Source organism: Neofelis nebulosa, chromosome 1, assembly GCF_028018385.1.
Source record: "Neofelis nebulosa isolate mNeoNeb1 chromosome 1, mNeoNeb1.pri, whole genome shotgun sequence".
Taxonomy (NCBI): Eukaryota; Metazoa; Chordata; class Mammalia; order Carnivora; family Felidae; genus Neofelis; species Neofelis nebulosa.
Window position 1 is genome coordinate 173,972,432 of NC_080782.1, and position 14,723 is coordinate 173,987,154.

Below are 14,723 nucleotides of genomic sequence, written 5' to 3' on the forward strand. Positions count from 1 at the left end.
GAAGCCTGAACTTCAGAAGGACACAGCCCTGCAGCGTCTCAGAGTCTTGGAGTGGGGAGGACGTTGCCCACGTGGCATTTCTTTCCAGAGGAATCTTGAAGGTGCAGGTGGCCTGTGCGACACTACTGCTGTGGACGTGTTTGTTCGTTACAAACCGGGGCTGGTAGGAGATCCTGGCTTTTGGGGTAGCTGGTCACCCTGCAACTTCCAGGTCTTGATCAGTGAGAAACTTCAGTGAAACCATTGACTCTGGATTCACCTGGGGCACTTTCCCTGGTGGCTTTTTGGCTCTTCCCACAATCCTCGAGCCTGAAGGTTTTCTGGGCTTGTGGGGGTAGGGCTTTGGAGCATTTTTGGAGTCCAGACTTGTGTCCAATCCTTGCATCTGAGGGAATGTGTCTTCCAGTTATTTCGGTCCGTTCTCCGGGATCCTGACCTAATATGAGGAAGTACAACACAGGCTCCGGTTTCCCTAGATCTTGTAATTAAAAACAGGCAAGCCGAGGCGTGAGTGCCCAGGAAGGTCCAGGATTTAGCTAAGGTTTAATGGGGCAGGCGGCCTGGTGTCGTTAGGAAGGAAGGGTGATGGGAAAGAGAATAAAGCAGCCAGAAGTGGAATCCAAGTGTGGTTTCCCGGACGTTTCTGGACGCAGCGGTGGAGGTTTCGAGGGGGCTGGAGAGCCGGGCCTGGAGAAGAGCCCTCTGCTGGAGAACCTAAGTGCAGGCCTCGTGCTCTCCGTGAGTCACAGTAGTGCTTGTATCTGGAGACGCTGTCATTTCTGCTGTTACTTTTCTATCCCCTTGACCCCTCCCTCAGGAGGAAACAGACTTTTAGATGCTGCTAATGGGGTCATAGGGTTTAGCAAACATGTAAATGAGATTCTTGCTCTTCCATCAGGAGAAGCCTCGCCTTCCTTCATTCCCTCAGAATGAGGGTCTCTAGGTCAGCATCGTGGGTGGGAATTTTCCTGGACACACCTAACTGGTCTTTCTGAGCGATGAGTCCAGGAGCTGAGGGGTGGGATGTTTCTGTGCAGGCAGGACCCCACCTGGGGCTCCCGGCCCCCCCCCCCCCCCCCCCCGCCATGTTGATCCAGGAGAGGCGAGTGCTGGCAGGAGGGTCCCGACCTGCCTCTGCTTCAGAGAAGGCTGTGCCACTGCGTGTTCTGGCTCCTGCCCGCGACCTGGCTGGAACTCCAGCAGTGGGGGCCCTGCTGCCTGTCAGGCAGGTGGCATAGGTGGGTTGAGGCTCTGGCAGGCCTTTCTCGTCTGGGATGAAGGCCAGCGCTTTGTTCATCATAAACCTTTCTGAACAGAAAGTCCTCAAGGCGGCTGGCAGAGTGGGCACCTCTTCTACCAGAGAAAGCCACTTTGCTCATAGAACAGATGCTGGCAACAGAATCTTGACGTTCCTCTTTGAACTAGGCCATCGTTGCCACTGGTTTTCTTCTGACTGCGTGATAATGAATTGCCAAAGGGCAAGGAACCCTGCTCGTGTAGTCCCCTGCTGTCACCGAATTAGCAGATGTCTTCCTTCTTACCAGGAACGGTTTGTAGCCTGGTTTACAGCTGCCGACACTGTGGCAGAGAGTGGGGAATGACACCCCACCCTCGAGCAGATGTGAGACAAAGCAGCTGCCTCGGACAGTACGGGCTTCGGGGAAAAGGGCTTTGGGGAAGGTGGTCGAAGTGCGGTGTGAAGAGCCGTCTTAAACGAGGCCATAGGGAGTTCAGGCGGTGTATTACAATGAAACATCCTCCAGAGTATAGAACATCCATCTGTACCTGCTTCCCTCTCCCAGGATGGACACTTTTCTCCTGCAGTGATCTGTGATCTCTGTTGACTTTGTCACCTATCGTTGTGTGACATCACCCTAGAACTTTGGTCCTAAAACAGCGATGATTTAGTGTTTCTCATGATTCCTGGCATTGACTAGGGGTGGCGGTGGGCCAGGGGGTGGGGGTGGGGGGGGTCCTGCAGGCCTCGTCTGGGCTCATTCACATGTCTGTGGTCAGCTGGAGAACTGGCTGGCTGCAGTTGGCCTGGGTGTGAGGCTAGTGACTTCTTCATGTGACCTCTTCCGCAGGCTAGCCCAGGCCCGTTTTTGTGCTGACGGAGGCATTGCAAGAGGGCAAGGCAAACACTGCAGGGCCTCTTAAGGTTTGACCTTGGAAATAGCACAGCATCACAGGAAATCCTCAAGGCCAGTCCCGGTTCAAGCCACCTCTTGGTGGGAGCGAGTGGTATAATGGCTTTGGGGTGTGGACATAGGAGGATGGAGTTGTTACTGGAATTACCAGCTTGCCTCTGTCCCTAAGGATTCGTGTCCCTCACACCTGTAGGACATATTCCTCTCCCATTTTTGCTCGTCCTTTGTGGCACAGCATCGGCCTGAAAATCTGTGCCCTGCCTGCCTCAGCTAAGGATGGCTGCAGCAGGGCCACTAGGTTATAGTTCCTTAGGTATGGTTCCTCTTTTTTTTTTTTTAAGTTTATTTTTGAGAGAGATAGAGCACAAGCAGGGGAGGGGCAGAGAGAGGGGGAGACACGGAATCTGAAGCAGGCTCCAGGCTCTGAGCGGTCAGCACAGAGCCTGACACAGGACTTGAACTCACGAACTGCGAGGTCACGACTTGAGCCGAAGTCAGATGCTCAACCGACTGAGTCCCCCAGGTGCCCCTAGGTCTGGCTCCTCTTGATTCAGAGAGCTGTGAATTGAAAAGACACCCCCCAAAAACAAACACACAAACATGGCAAGGTGGGAACAAGGTAACTGTTCAAAGAGGAGGGGGGCGGTAGTGAGCAGCATACAGCAGTAAACTGTCCCCATCAGCTCTGGGGTCTAGCCCAGCACATGCCGTCTGGGCATCAGTTGTGGTGTCAGTCATTGGTGGTGAGTAATCAGCCCACCAAAGCTGGTTGGTTCAAAACAGCAGATTTATTACATCTCATGATTCTGTGGGTTGACTGGGCAATGGACTGGCCTCTACTGGGTGCTGTCAGGTGGTTGCAGGGAGCAGGTGGCCGGGGCTGAGGCTGGATGGCGGAGGGTGATCTGACCTTGTCTGCGTGCAGAGGCTGAAGCGGGTCCCTCCCACATGCTTCCATTCCCAGCCTCGCTGGCCGGCCCTTTTGGGGCCTAGGTTTAGAAATCACATTCTGTTGCCAGAACACGGGTCTGGATCCGCCCAGATTCCGGGATGGGGATGTGGGCTCTCTCTTGCTGGGAGGAGTGCCAGTCACATCGTAGAGGGGCGTGAACATAGACGTGATGAATTGTTTGGTTATTTTGGTAGTAGGCTCCCACGCCATCATCCCTTCCATTGTAGGAGTTTGGATACGTTTTTGTTGGCTTCGTTTTCTATTAATTCTTGAAAAGGAAATGTCACTGTTTTTTCTTAGTCTGGGGGTGGGAGACTTAGCAGAGGGTTGTCAGGTTAGATAACCTAAAACAAGTCACATCTTCGTGGCACATCACCTTGTCAAGGCTGCTCTCCTTCTTTCCCCAGATTTCCTGACCGTTGTGGTTCTGTATCACCTGGGCACACTCTGATTCTTGGGCCCTACACCAGATTTGCTGAACCAGAAATTCCAGGGGTGGGCCAGACAGCCTGTGCTCTAACACGCCTGCCAGGTGATTCTGATGCCCCTGAGACTTGAGAATCACTGTTCCTGCAGATTCGTTTTTGTTTTTTAATTTTTAAAAAATGTTTATTTATTTTTGAGAGAGAGAGAGAGTGTGTGTGTGTGTGTGTGAGAGAGAGAGAGAGAGAGAGAGAGCAGGGGAGGGGCAGAGAGAGAGGGAGACACAGAGTCTGAAGCAGGCTCCAGACTCTGAGGTGTCAGCACAGAGCCTGATGTGGGGATGCGGGGCTCGAACTCACCAACCGTGAGATCATGACCTGAGCTGAAGTCGGCCGCTTAACTGAGGCACCCAGGTGCCCCCATTCCTGCAAATTCTTACTGCCACTTCCTTACCCTTGTAAGCCAGAGATATGGCCCCCCTCCCCTACTTTCTTGGACTCTCTGTCCCTGTCCGAATTAGGGTATTCTTCGTGGTATCTACTCCCCCTAGATTGTGTTTGTGTCAGTGTAAGGCTGGGGCTTTCTTATTACTCAGGGGACCTTTATTGGCCAACAGTCATTGTGCCCGGGCATGTGGGCACAGCAGTGAAAAACATGGTCCCTCAGTTCCCTCAGCTTATGGTCTGGTGAAGGAGCTAGTGTGCTCTGGGGGGATGGCCAGTTCAGTAGGGCGATGACTCATTCAGTTCACGTATGTTGTGCTTGAGATGTCCAGGTAGAAATATGTATCTAGTAACTGATCCGAGGAATTAAAATTCAAAAGGCGAGGCTGGCGCTAGCAATTGGAAAGTTACCGTATACACGATAGTTTAAAAACAGCTCTTCCTCAAAGGTGTTGGGGTTTTTTAAAAACATGGATTGTGTACTCTTGCCCCCGTGTATGACTGAGAATGTTTTGGGGATCTCCCAAGCATCCCAGGTAATTCTGACCAGCCGGATTTGGGGAACCTGGTATCAAACCTTGAAACTATACTGGGAGAACGAGTAGAGAAGGGCTGGGAGGCCAGCGTGGAGCCACGGAGAGAATACCTGTGATTCGGCCGCGTGGGTAGAGTCTGTGGGAAGACTCCTCTGGAACTAGGGCCTGGGGAGGAGACGAGTGGAGGGCAGGGTTTAGATGCCAGGGGACTGGAAAGTTCCCAGAGGGAGGGCTTCGTGGAGGAGGTTCAGATCCGGCACTGCGCCACCCGAAGCCAGAGCCAGACTGCAGCGGTGACCCGCGAGGGGTGGGGCGCCTGGCTGGCCCGGGGACTTGCAGGGAACTCTCAAGGAAGGAGAGAGTGGAGGAGGAGGGTGACCAGAGAAGCCAGGTGGTTTTGTTTTTGTTTTTGTTTTCTTTTAATGGGAGAAACTGGATCCGTCCGCCAAGGGCGAAGGGTCTGTAGAGAGGGCTGAACGGAAGAGGGAGCGACGAAGGGGGCTGCTGATGAAGCCACATCCTGGGGGACAGAAGGATGGACTCAAAAGCTCAGCGTTTAGGATTGGCCTTGAGGAAAAGGAGGGCCACCCCCCCTCATCGTGGAGGGAAGGAGGTAAGGGAGGGGTTTGCAAACGGGTTTCTAGCTGCTGTAAATGGACGTGGTCTCTGTCCTGTTCCTTTTTCCTGGTGACCGCAGGATGCGTTTCTTGCTTCCTTTGCTCATTTTTACTGAGAGGGTTGGTGGGTTTTGTGAGCTTTTACAGTTTGGTGTGCATTCTCAGAAACGGGACCTCTCTGGGGTCCCTGAGACCACCCACGACCGTCAGTTTGCCCAGGCGTTACTGGGGTACGTGATTTCCACAGGGCTCACGCTGGCACAGCAGCATCTCCACATCGGGGCCCAGCTGGATGGGCTCCAGCTCGTGCTTGGAACTCTTTGTGTTTCCCCGTGGGAACAAGTTACTGGTTAGCGCCTGGTTAGCCCGCAGAGCTCGTCCGACAGTGCCGCCGAAATGCTGTGATTCTGTGTCTCCCCTCTTTACTCACTGCCCCCCCCCCATACGTCCTCTCCTTGTGCCTGTTACTCTCCCGCCTCTTTAGCCCCCCTCCTTCCCCATCTTACTCCCTTTTCCATATTTCAGTTTCTTACAAGGACTGGGAGACTTTGAGGGGGAGCCCGGTGTCCTCTTGCTCACGTACACCGAGGGAAGGTGTGTAAGGTGGCGGCTGGCCCGGTCCTCTCCTGCTCTGTGGGGTTTCAGGTGATGCCAGCAGCGTTTTGGGCTTGGCAGTTCCTTGTGCCAAGATATGCAGCATCCTCAGGTCTCCTTGCTGAATGTCAGTCTCGCCCCTCGGTTTGTGACAAACACTGCCTCATACCATTTCCAGACATCCCCTGGGGATGACAGTGTGTTGCCCATTGAGAATTCAGCTGCTCATACCTCTGTGGTCAGGAAGCCGTTAGGATGGGTGCCAGAGTCCCTACATCTGGGCCCCTTGGAAACGTACGCTGTGTGTGTTCGTGCGATCCTGTTGGTGGTTAAGAGCTTTCGCAGCGATTTCAAGGAGGTAATGTTAACAAGACAAAAGAAATCAGGTTCTTTGTGTTTTCTGGGATCTGGTTAAAATATTTAGGCTATAAGTGAAGATGCATAGGACTGTGTTTGTTGGACTTTAAAACATGGCCTCTTAGGAAACGATTAAGTACTACTTAACCTAAATTTAGTATATACCAACCTGCACTTAGAAATTTTGAGCGGGGGGGAAGGAAGGAAGAAAAGTGGAATATTTGCTTAAACAAGAGTGTTTTTCAATAAATCCATATATCATAATATGTTCAAATAAGTGTTTGGGTTTTTATTTAATTATGCAAATGCTGGAGCCTTTCCCAGTTACTATAATCTGGGTTATTCTTATTTGCACACTTGCCGTGTTTCGTAGAGGTGAGGCTTAGAAGTCTCTGTGTCCCGAATGTGAGGAACTGTGGTCACAACCAGCGTGACCCTTAAGAAAATGGATCAGTCCTTGGAAGACCGTGTTGTGTATGTTATGAGTAAAAGGAAAAATCAGTCCCCATACTGTGAGTTATTGAAGTCTCCCTTCTTTTCCTTCTCTTCTACAGAACCTGAAAGCAGATCCAGAAGAGCTTTTTACAAAACTGGAGAAAATTGGAAAGGGCTCTTTTGGTGAGGTGTTCAAAGGCATTGACCTTCGGACTCAGAAAGTGGTTGCCATAAAAATCATTGATCTGGAAGAAGCTGAAGATGAGATAGAGGACATTCAACAAGAAATCACAGTGCTGAGTCAGTGTGACAGTCCATACGTAACCAAATATTATGGATCCTACCTGAAGGTAAGGCCTGAAAATAAGAGCGTGATTTTCCGTGATGCAGCGCTTGACCGAGCTGGAGTGGCGTACATAAAGGTCGTCAGTAGCACAGCAGGCTTTCAGAGGAAGGAGAAATGTTCTGACCTTAGCAGTCAAAAGAACCTGGCGTCGACAGTTTTATCATCTTAAATGTCACCTATAGAAATATATTCTGGTTAAAGCATGTGTTGAAATTCCCTTTCAAACAGGAAAGCGTATTTTTGAGCAGGACTTGGTCACCAGAGACACATTGATTATGAAGGTATTGTAACTGACAACCATGAATTTACCTAATTTTAGCATGGTGAAAACTCGTGCTAACCTAAGAATATTAGCCTTTTGATAGTCTCACTGATCAACTGTAGTTTAATGCTGTTTTAAATAACTGCTGGAACTGATAATATTTTGTGAACTACTTTATCTATATTTGACTTTGAAGAATTCTAGGGAAGTAAATAATTACTTAAAAGAGTTGTGATACAGTACTACAAATTGTCCTTGATTTCACCTTGTTCTGTAAGTAGGAAAAAGAAGAGCATTAAAAATCGTTTTCCAGTCTGGCATGGAACCATTTTAGATGTTGTAGGGCACTCCTGCCACCCCGCTGAGAAAGTAGAAGACTGTCACTTGTGTTTCGGCTTCCTTGGCCTGTGCCTGTTTACTGACCTTAGCAGAATCTTCCCAGACGGAGTTTTGGAAATGTTTGAGAATTGGTGAACAAAAATTCTAAAATAACCCTTGGGGAAACCAACACTTCCTAGGTAGAAAGAACTACTTCCTGAGAGAGGCAGCGGTGAGCCCAGATAATGCACGGCTGTGCTTCCTCCTGCCCTGGGTTTATCCTCTAAAATCTTCATGGGGTAGCGTGCACAGTACACGCTTTGATTTTGCGGAAATGTGATAATAAGGTATAAGCGGAAGGATGGCCAACTTGAGAACCATCGATTCACTTAAAATGAATATTTAATGAAATAAAAATTGAGCAGTAATCCAGTTTTCTTATTTTGGCAATATGGCGTAAGTCCAATGGCAAAGGATGGCCCGGAGGATGGTCGTAGGTTAAATGCAGCATTTTGAAATGGAAAGATTTAAGTTTTGGAGTCCTATGTCTTAGACTTGTATCTTGTCTTCGTGTATGGCCTTGAGCAAGTTTGTTTGTTTTTTAAAAAAATTCCCTGCTTCCTCCTTTGTAAAATGGAAAATTATGGTATATACATTTCACAGTTGCAAAGATTAAATGGTATCAAGACCGTGTAAAAATAACCTACCATGTGGTAGGTACTTAATGAGTGTTCGTTTCCTTCCTTAATTGATGAATTTATTCATACCTCATCTCTGAAGTAATCTAGCAGTGAAGGACATGCTCACTGAGGTCAAAGCAAGGAGGAGGAAGGACCCCAGTGATGGCAGTGAATGTTGTATGTGTGTGTGTGGGGGGGTGCACATCCATTTTCGGTCTCGAGAGGGCAGGAAGGGAAGCACTATATGTTTTGATTCTCTTCCAAGAGAACACATGTGACTTGCATACGAGAAAGCAAAGGTCTTCTTGATCTTAAATTTCTACTGCGAAAAAACAAATAGTTAAAGAAACTCAACTTGAACTCTGCTGTATCACATAATATCCTTTGTGAAATGACTTCAACAGTAGTTTTATAGTAAATTCAGAGTTGGGTTTCCTGTGGTATGCTGGTATTGTATTTTAATATGAAGATTCTCACAGATTTTTGGTGGTTTATGCCAGCTATGGAAATAAAGGATCAGTGGTTCAAAAGTTATCTTTTCAACCTCAGTTCTCCAGCAAAATTTTTACTGGAATAGATTGCTTTATTATGGCCAAACATGGTGTTCACTGTACATATTTAGAGATTCCATCTGGTATGTCCTGTTCTTGCCTGAGTCACTAATTCTAGAGCATCCATTCCAAGTCAGCCTAACCTTGATCTAGAGTTGCCCAGTAAATTTGTTTGGTTAGCATAATGCCAGCTGCTAGAATAACCTCCCACATTTCTAATAGCGCACATCTGACAGAAGTTTATTTCTTGTTCCCTGGTAGTCCTGATTGATGAGTGGTTTTCTTCCAGTTTTGTAGGAATCCTAGTTTCTTCTGTCTTGTTCTTCCTTCCGTCTTCCATACATGGCTGTGCTCGTCTGCCTTAAGTCATCGTGAGGGCCAAAATGGAGGCTCCCGTGAGAAGTGTCCATGTGCCCAGGCCTAGATAAAGAGCACATTCTTCCTGCCCACATTCCCCTGGCCAGAGCGCCACCACGCTGCCACACCTGACTCTGGAGAGGCTGGCAAATGGCGTCTCATCATGTGCGTCATGGAACAGGCAGTGGGCTTGGTGCTCAAAGTCACTTACTCTGTAAAGGAAGTGGAGTAACTCATGGAGTGATTTTTTCCACTGACTGTCTTCAGACAGGATGAAAAATTTGGATAACTTTGTCTAGAGTGTCTTATATTTTACTAGGCAGATTGTCTTTTAGAGACTATAACTGCCTCAAGAATGCCAAAAATAATAATCACCACCATGAAACCTTGATTTCTTAAACCGTATAAAAGATGGATGATTCTGTCTAATTAAAAACATAAGGGACTTCTCTAGTTGAACAGTATTGGCTGTTGTAAGTTGGGCAGAACACGAGTCCAGACCTGTGACTCTGTCCGCTGGTTCTCATATAACAGAGTTTCATGAAGTTCTTTGGCCCAGGGAAGACGCTCAGTGACAAGCCAGAGGCTCTTCTATCATCTCGGTAGGCTCATGAAGTTTAAGTTTGTATAGTCCTAACTGTCCAGTCAGATACAAAATAAATCGACACAAAAGACGAATGGGTCGATGGGTCTTTGACACTAAGTTGAAAATTCCTGTGCTCTCTGGTTTTTGTTGCCCTTTTAAAAGCTCCCCATGGCATTCAGAGGTAATATTCTTATTAGTTCCTTAAGTGGTGATGGGAGAGAGGGCCTTCGACTTCACCTGGTGTGAAGGACTTTCACATACCAAGATGGGACAAAGAAGAAATGAGCAGAAACTAGTTTCTTCCTACTGGGTTAGCATTCAGAGGTCTCTCACTGTGTCAGTTTCAATCATCCGGTCCAGAAAAAGAGATTAAGAACAATAGGTAAGTAGTGGTCTGAATATACTGAATGTTACCGAAGATGAGGTGAGTGGAGTTGATTTCCACTTGGTGGCTGGGATCAAATCACAGAGCTTCAGTGTGGTGTGGTAAGTTTTCCCCCAAAGATTAAAAACAAAAACAAGGTCAGATGAAGGAGCAGAGGGAATTAATTTCAGCAGTGAGAACTTGAGTTTCTTTTGATGAATCTGACGCCTGGATGGGTCCTTAAAGGGTATTACTACACACCAAAGAAGATCTTCCTTTGTTGTAGTTTAGGGGTTTAATGTTAGGGAGATTAAACCAGTGAGGATATTTAATTAACCAGAAGCTTCTGTGTCCCAGCCATAAACCACTGGAATCTTATGTCACAAAAATACTATCCTCAAGGTCATAATAAAACTGTGTGTGTGCATGCATATGTGTGTGTGCAAGGGGTGATCTGGTTGGTGTGCAGAGAGAGAATTGTTTGGTTTTTTAGTTAGGCAGTAAGGGCACAGTAGGATCTTAACAGGGCATGATGATGTCACATAGGATTCTAAGCCTCTTTTCTTCTTTTGCAGTGGTTACAAATTCTACTTATTCTGTTTAGCTGTACAGATCTCTCAGGTGTTTTGTTTTGTTTTGCAGAGATAGGCAGATTATTAAAATCTCCACTTTGAGATTCACTTGGAATCAAAGCCAGGATTTTAGTCTTGGATCCTAGCATAGGTACTCGACTGTCAGGGTTTTTTTCTCCAGGCTGCTGACTTCCTGAGGATGAAAGACAGAAACATAACAGTTATCTTGCAGGATTACTGATCAAGATTGAGAACATATAGATAAAGTGCCTGGCATATAGGAGACTTTTAGCAAGTGATGACTTAATTATTTTTTATTATTTAAAATTTTTTTAAATGTGTATTCATTTTTGAGGGAGGGAGGGAAGGAGGCAGGTGCTGAGAGACAGGGAGGCATAGAATCTGAAGCAGGCTCCAGGCTTGAGGTATCAGCACAGAGCCCGATGTGGGGCTCGAACTCTCAAACTGCGAGATCATGACCTGAGCTGAAGTCAGACGCTTAACCGACTGAGCCACCCAGGCGCCCCTTAATTATTTTTTTAATAAGAGATAAGATATCTGTGCCAGATGCTTCAAAATTCTAAAAATCAGTTTTGTCATTTTCTTTTATAATAAATTAGTACTCTCAAACATCAAGCCAGCGTAACCAGAGCAAATCAAGTGCAAGGCAAAAAAATCTAGAAAACAGAAAAGCTGTGTTTATCTTAGTTGTTTTTGTTGTAGTATTGATGCTAAGGAAACGTGTCCATGGAGTAGTCGTCTAATGTGGATTCAGATCCCCAACAGAAGAGTTAGGTTTTTCTTCAGTTCCTAAAATTTTTTTGGGTAGTTTTACTCATCAGATTCACTAGAAAACTAATATGGAAAAGTCCCCTGATGAGTTTTAGAAAATTGACTACTCTGTGTAAATACAAATTCTGCTGGTAAAAGGATTGGCTGTGTCATGTACCTTACAAGTACACTTTGCAGTAATTTTTTAAGGGTTAAATTATTTTGACTTAAAATTTTTTTTATTAAAATTTCTAAAAATATTTATTTACTTTTGAGAAGGGGGGGAGGTACAGAGAGCGAGAGAGAGGGAGACACGGAATCCGAAGCAGGCTCCAGGCTCTGAGCTGTCAGCGCAGCCTGACTCGGGGTTCGAACCCACAAACTGAGATCATGACCTGAGCCAAAGTCGTCGGATGCTCGACTGACTGAGCCACCCGGGCACCCCATTTTGATTTCTCATGTCTCTTTTTTTCCTTCTTTCTTTTCCAAGGGGCGAATAGTAGCTCCTGATGAAATAGAAAAACCAGTCATTTTGCCTTTAGGAAAAGAAGTAAAAGAAAAACGCATATTAATGGCGGTGTGTTTGTGAATGAGGCTGCTGGGTAGGCTACCATCCACCCACTTCTTAGGACTCCTTGTCCCAGTGTGACTGCTAATTGCCTCTCCCTTGACTTTCAGACACATCCAAGTTTAGATAACATAATCAGCCCATTACGCTTTATCTCCAGAAAGAAAACAAAACAAAACTGCAGTCTCTTGCTTCCCTGTATTGTATTATAATTTCATGATCTTTTTATCTCAGAGAAGAAATATTAATGTTGCTACATGATAATAAACATACCTGTTGGGACAGGTCCGAATTTATCTTTACTCACACTTTTTCCCAAACTGCCCCATGGTAGATCCTGCTTTTGTTTTGACCTGGTTTCTGACATAGTTAGGAACACAGATGGGTTATTCAGTTTTGGGAAGCATTTGCGTTCAACATATATGCCTGGTACGGGTACAAACTCTCCTGCGCTGCAGGAATTCTCATTCAAGTGCATGGATTCCTTCTCGCTCATGTCTTCCCCACCCCTGAAGGCAGACGGTCCTGGCACATTCTCCTGGAGGTACAGAAAATAAGATACTATTGGTACAGTATGTGAGACGTGATTTGCAGCTTAATTGAACTTGAGTCAAAAAGGCAGATTTAAAGGGCCAGAGAAAAGAGCCAGGACTCCTGTTTGGAGAAGTCCCTACAGAGCGCGGGACTTTCTGTGGTTGTGACAAAGAGCATGTGACATTGGGGCCCAGCCACCTAAATACGGTTCTTGCTATACCTCTCACCAGCTGCCCCATCATGTACCCGCCCACACTTGACGGTACCTGTGGCCATGTCTGGAGATGTTTTAGTTGTTGTTACTGGGGGATGCTGCTGCTGGCCTCTGGCAGGGGGTGTGCACCAGGGATGCTGCTACATGCCCTGCACTGCACGGGGACAGCCCCCACGGCAAAGAATCACATGGCCCATGCGCCCATAGTGCCAGTGGTGAGAAAATGCTGCCCCGTGGAATGAACAGCCATCTTTTGTCTCCGGATGTATAGGTAGAAGGGATGGTATTTCTAGGGCTGGCACTGAGATTCTTGGAAATATCCTAAGGGGCATTTTGGACAGAGAGTCTCAGAGACCGTGATTATGCCTGTGTGATTTTTATGGCCAGACCAGATTTTTGGGTTTTGTGAGCATCACCAGCAGGAGGTGTCCAAATTCGGGACAGTGACTTTATACGGCTTTGTATGCTAGGCTAAACTGTGCAGTGTCAGTGTTTTGGGGACAGTGGTATCCGAAAGATGCTTTTCTGGGTGACTTTTGTTCTGATAGAAGACAGGACAAAGGCTGTAGGATTCCTCAGGACATTATGGGCCAAAGAAGCTTGTTCCCAGCAGGTATCATTTACCTAAATACTGTCTCTGAGCCTTTCTAGTCCAGTGTCCATTATATAAACTCTGCTGTTTTTAAACAAAGCAGTGGAGAGCAGTGCTGGTCTGGTTTCCCAGGGATGCAGTTCACCAGAGTGAGAGGGAGAAGTCCTTCCCCTCACTGACGGGTGTCTTCATGGGAAGTGTGAGTCTTCCTTGAGCACTTGCGGGCTTACTGCAAAATTCATATCCCTGGGACATTAATTAATATCTGGACTAGTGCTGGATAACAGGAGGCCCTCATCTTTTTAACATTTTCCATGTTTTCTGGCAGATTGATGACAACCAAGGTCAGAAGTTAATGCATGGAAAAGCAAGTGAGATGCTGTTATCTTGGTTACTTTCTTTCCTTTTTTATTGGTGTATCGTAAGATATTTTTAATTTTTTAATGCTTTTTGGTCACTTCTTTAAAGTTTATTTGTTTTTGAGAGAGAGAGAGATCACATAAGCGAGGGAAGAACAGACACACACACACACACACACACACACACACACACAGAATCCGAAGCAGGCTCCAGGCTCTGAGCTGTCACTGCAGAACCCAATATGGGGCTCGAACCCAGGAACTGCAAGACCATGACCTGAGCTGAAGTCGGATGTCTAACCGACTGAGTCACCCAGGCGCTCTTTGGCCTCTGTTGTTTTTAAACCAGGAGCATCATTCTTGGTGCTAAGGCAGAGATCTTACTATAGCCTCTCTGAGCTTTAGGCTAACTGCCTAACCAATCAAGTGGCCTGTTTTATTCTGTTAAATCAAGCTTTGGTCATTTTCTTACTGGACTTCTTTTCACCTTTTCCATTTGGAGCTTTTTTTCCCCCCTATTTTTCAGTTTGTGGCACCATCATCATTGATCTGTGTAAGACCCTGGTCTGTTCTGATTTGCTACGTTTCCTCCTTCATCCCCACTGCCTTTTTCTTTTGTAGCATAGGTTTTGATATGTCTTAGGATACATGTGTCTTCAATAGATAAACATTTTGTGTACTGTGTATGAGTTTATTTTTCCCGATCACAGTTATTTTTCAAAATTTGCACAGTGAAAACTTTTTTGGATGTATGATTCTTACAGTTCTGTGCATCTTTACAGGCATATGGCTTCTTACAACCACCACGCATGGGACACAGAACAATCCCAGTATCCCAAAGAATTCCCGACCCATCCCTCACCTCAACTCCTGGCATCCATTGATCTGTTTGTTGCCCCTGTGATTTGCATTTTCCAGAGCATCATATAAATGGAATCACACACCTTTGTTACTGGCTTCTTGCAGTTATCATAATGCATTTGGGATTAATCCGTGTTTGTGCATGTTATCAGTTGTTTGTGCTTCTGTATTGTTGAGTGGCATACTATTGTAATGATGTGCCATATTGGCCTGTCGAAGGGCAGTTGGGTGGTTTCCAGATTTTGGCGGTTGTGAATAACATTGTTGTAAACATTCACATA

At 46.5% G+C, this 14,723-nt stretch overlaps 1 protein-coding gene across 2 annotated transcripts in view; it reads left to right on the plus strand.

Annotated features, from left to right (window-relative positions):
* Positions 1 to 14,723, plus strand: part of STK24 (serine/threonine kinase 24) — a 125,701-nt gene that overhangs the window by 41,038 nt on the left and 69,940 nt on the right. The window contains exons 1-2 of one of the 2 annotated variants that reach the window (XM_058744310.1): positions 5,025 to 5,117; positions 6,627 to 6,857. In XM_058744310.1, the coding sequence (XP_058600293.1) occupies positions 5,040 to 5,117; positions 6,627 to 6,857 (309 nt within the window). In that variant the 5' untranslated portion in view covers positions 5,025 to 5,039. Of the gene's footprint in view, positions 1 to 5,024; positions 5,118 to 6,626; positions 6,858 to 14,723 lie in introns of those variants that run through there. The other variant, XM_058744321.1, reaches the window with a different exon arrangement.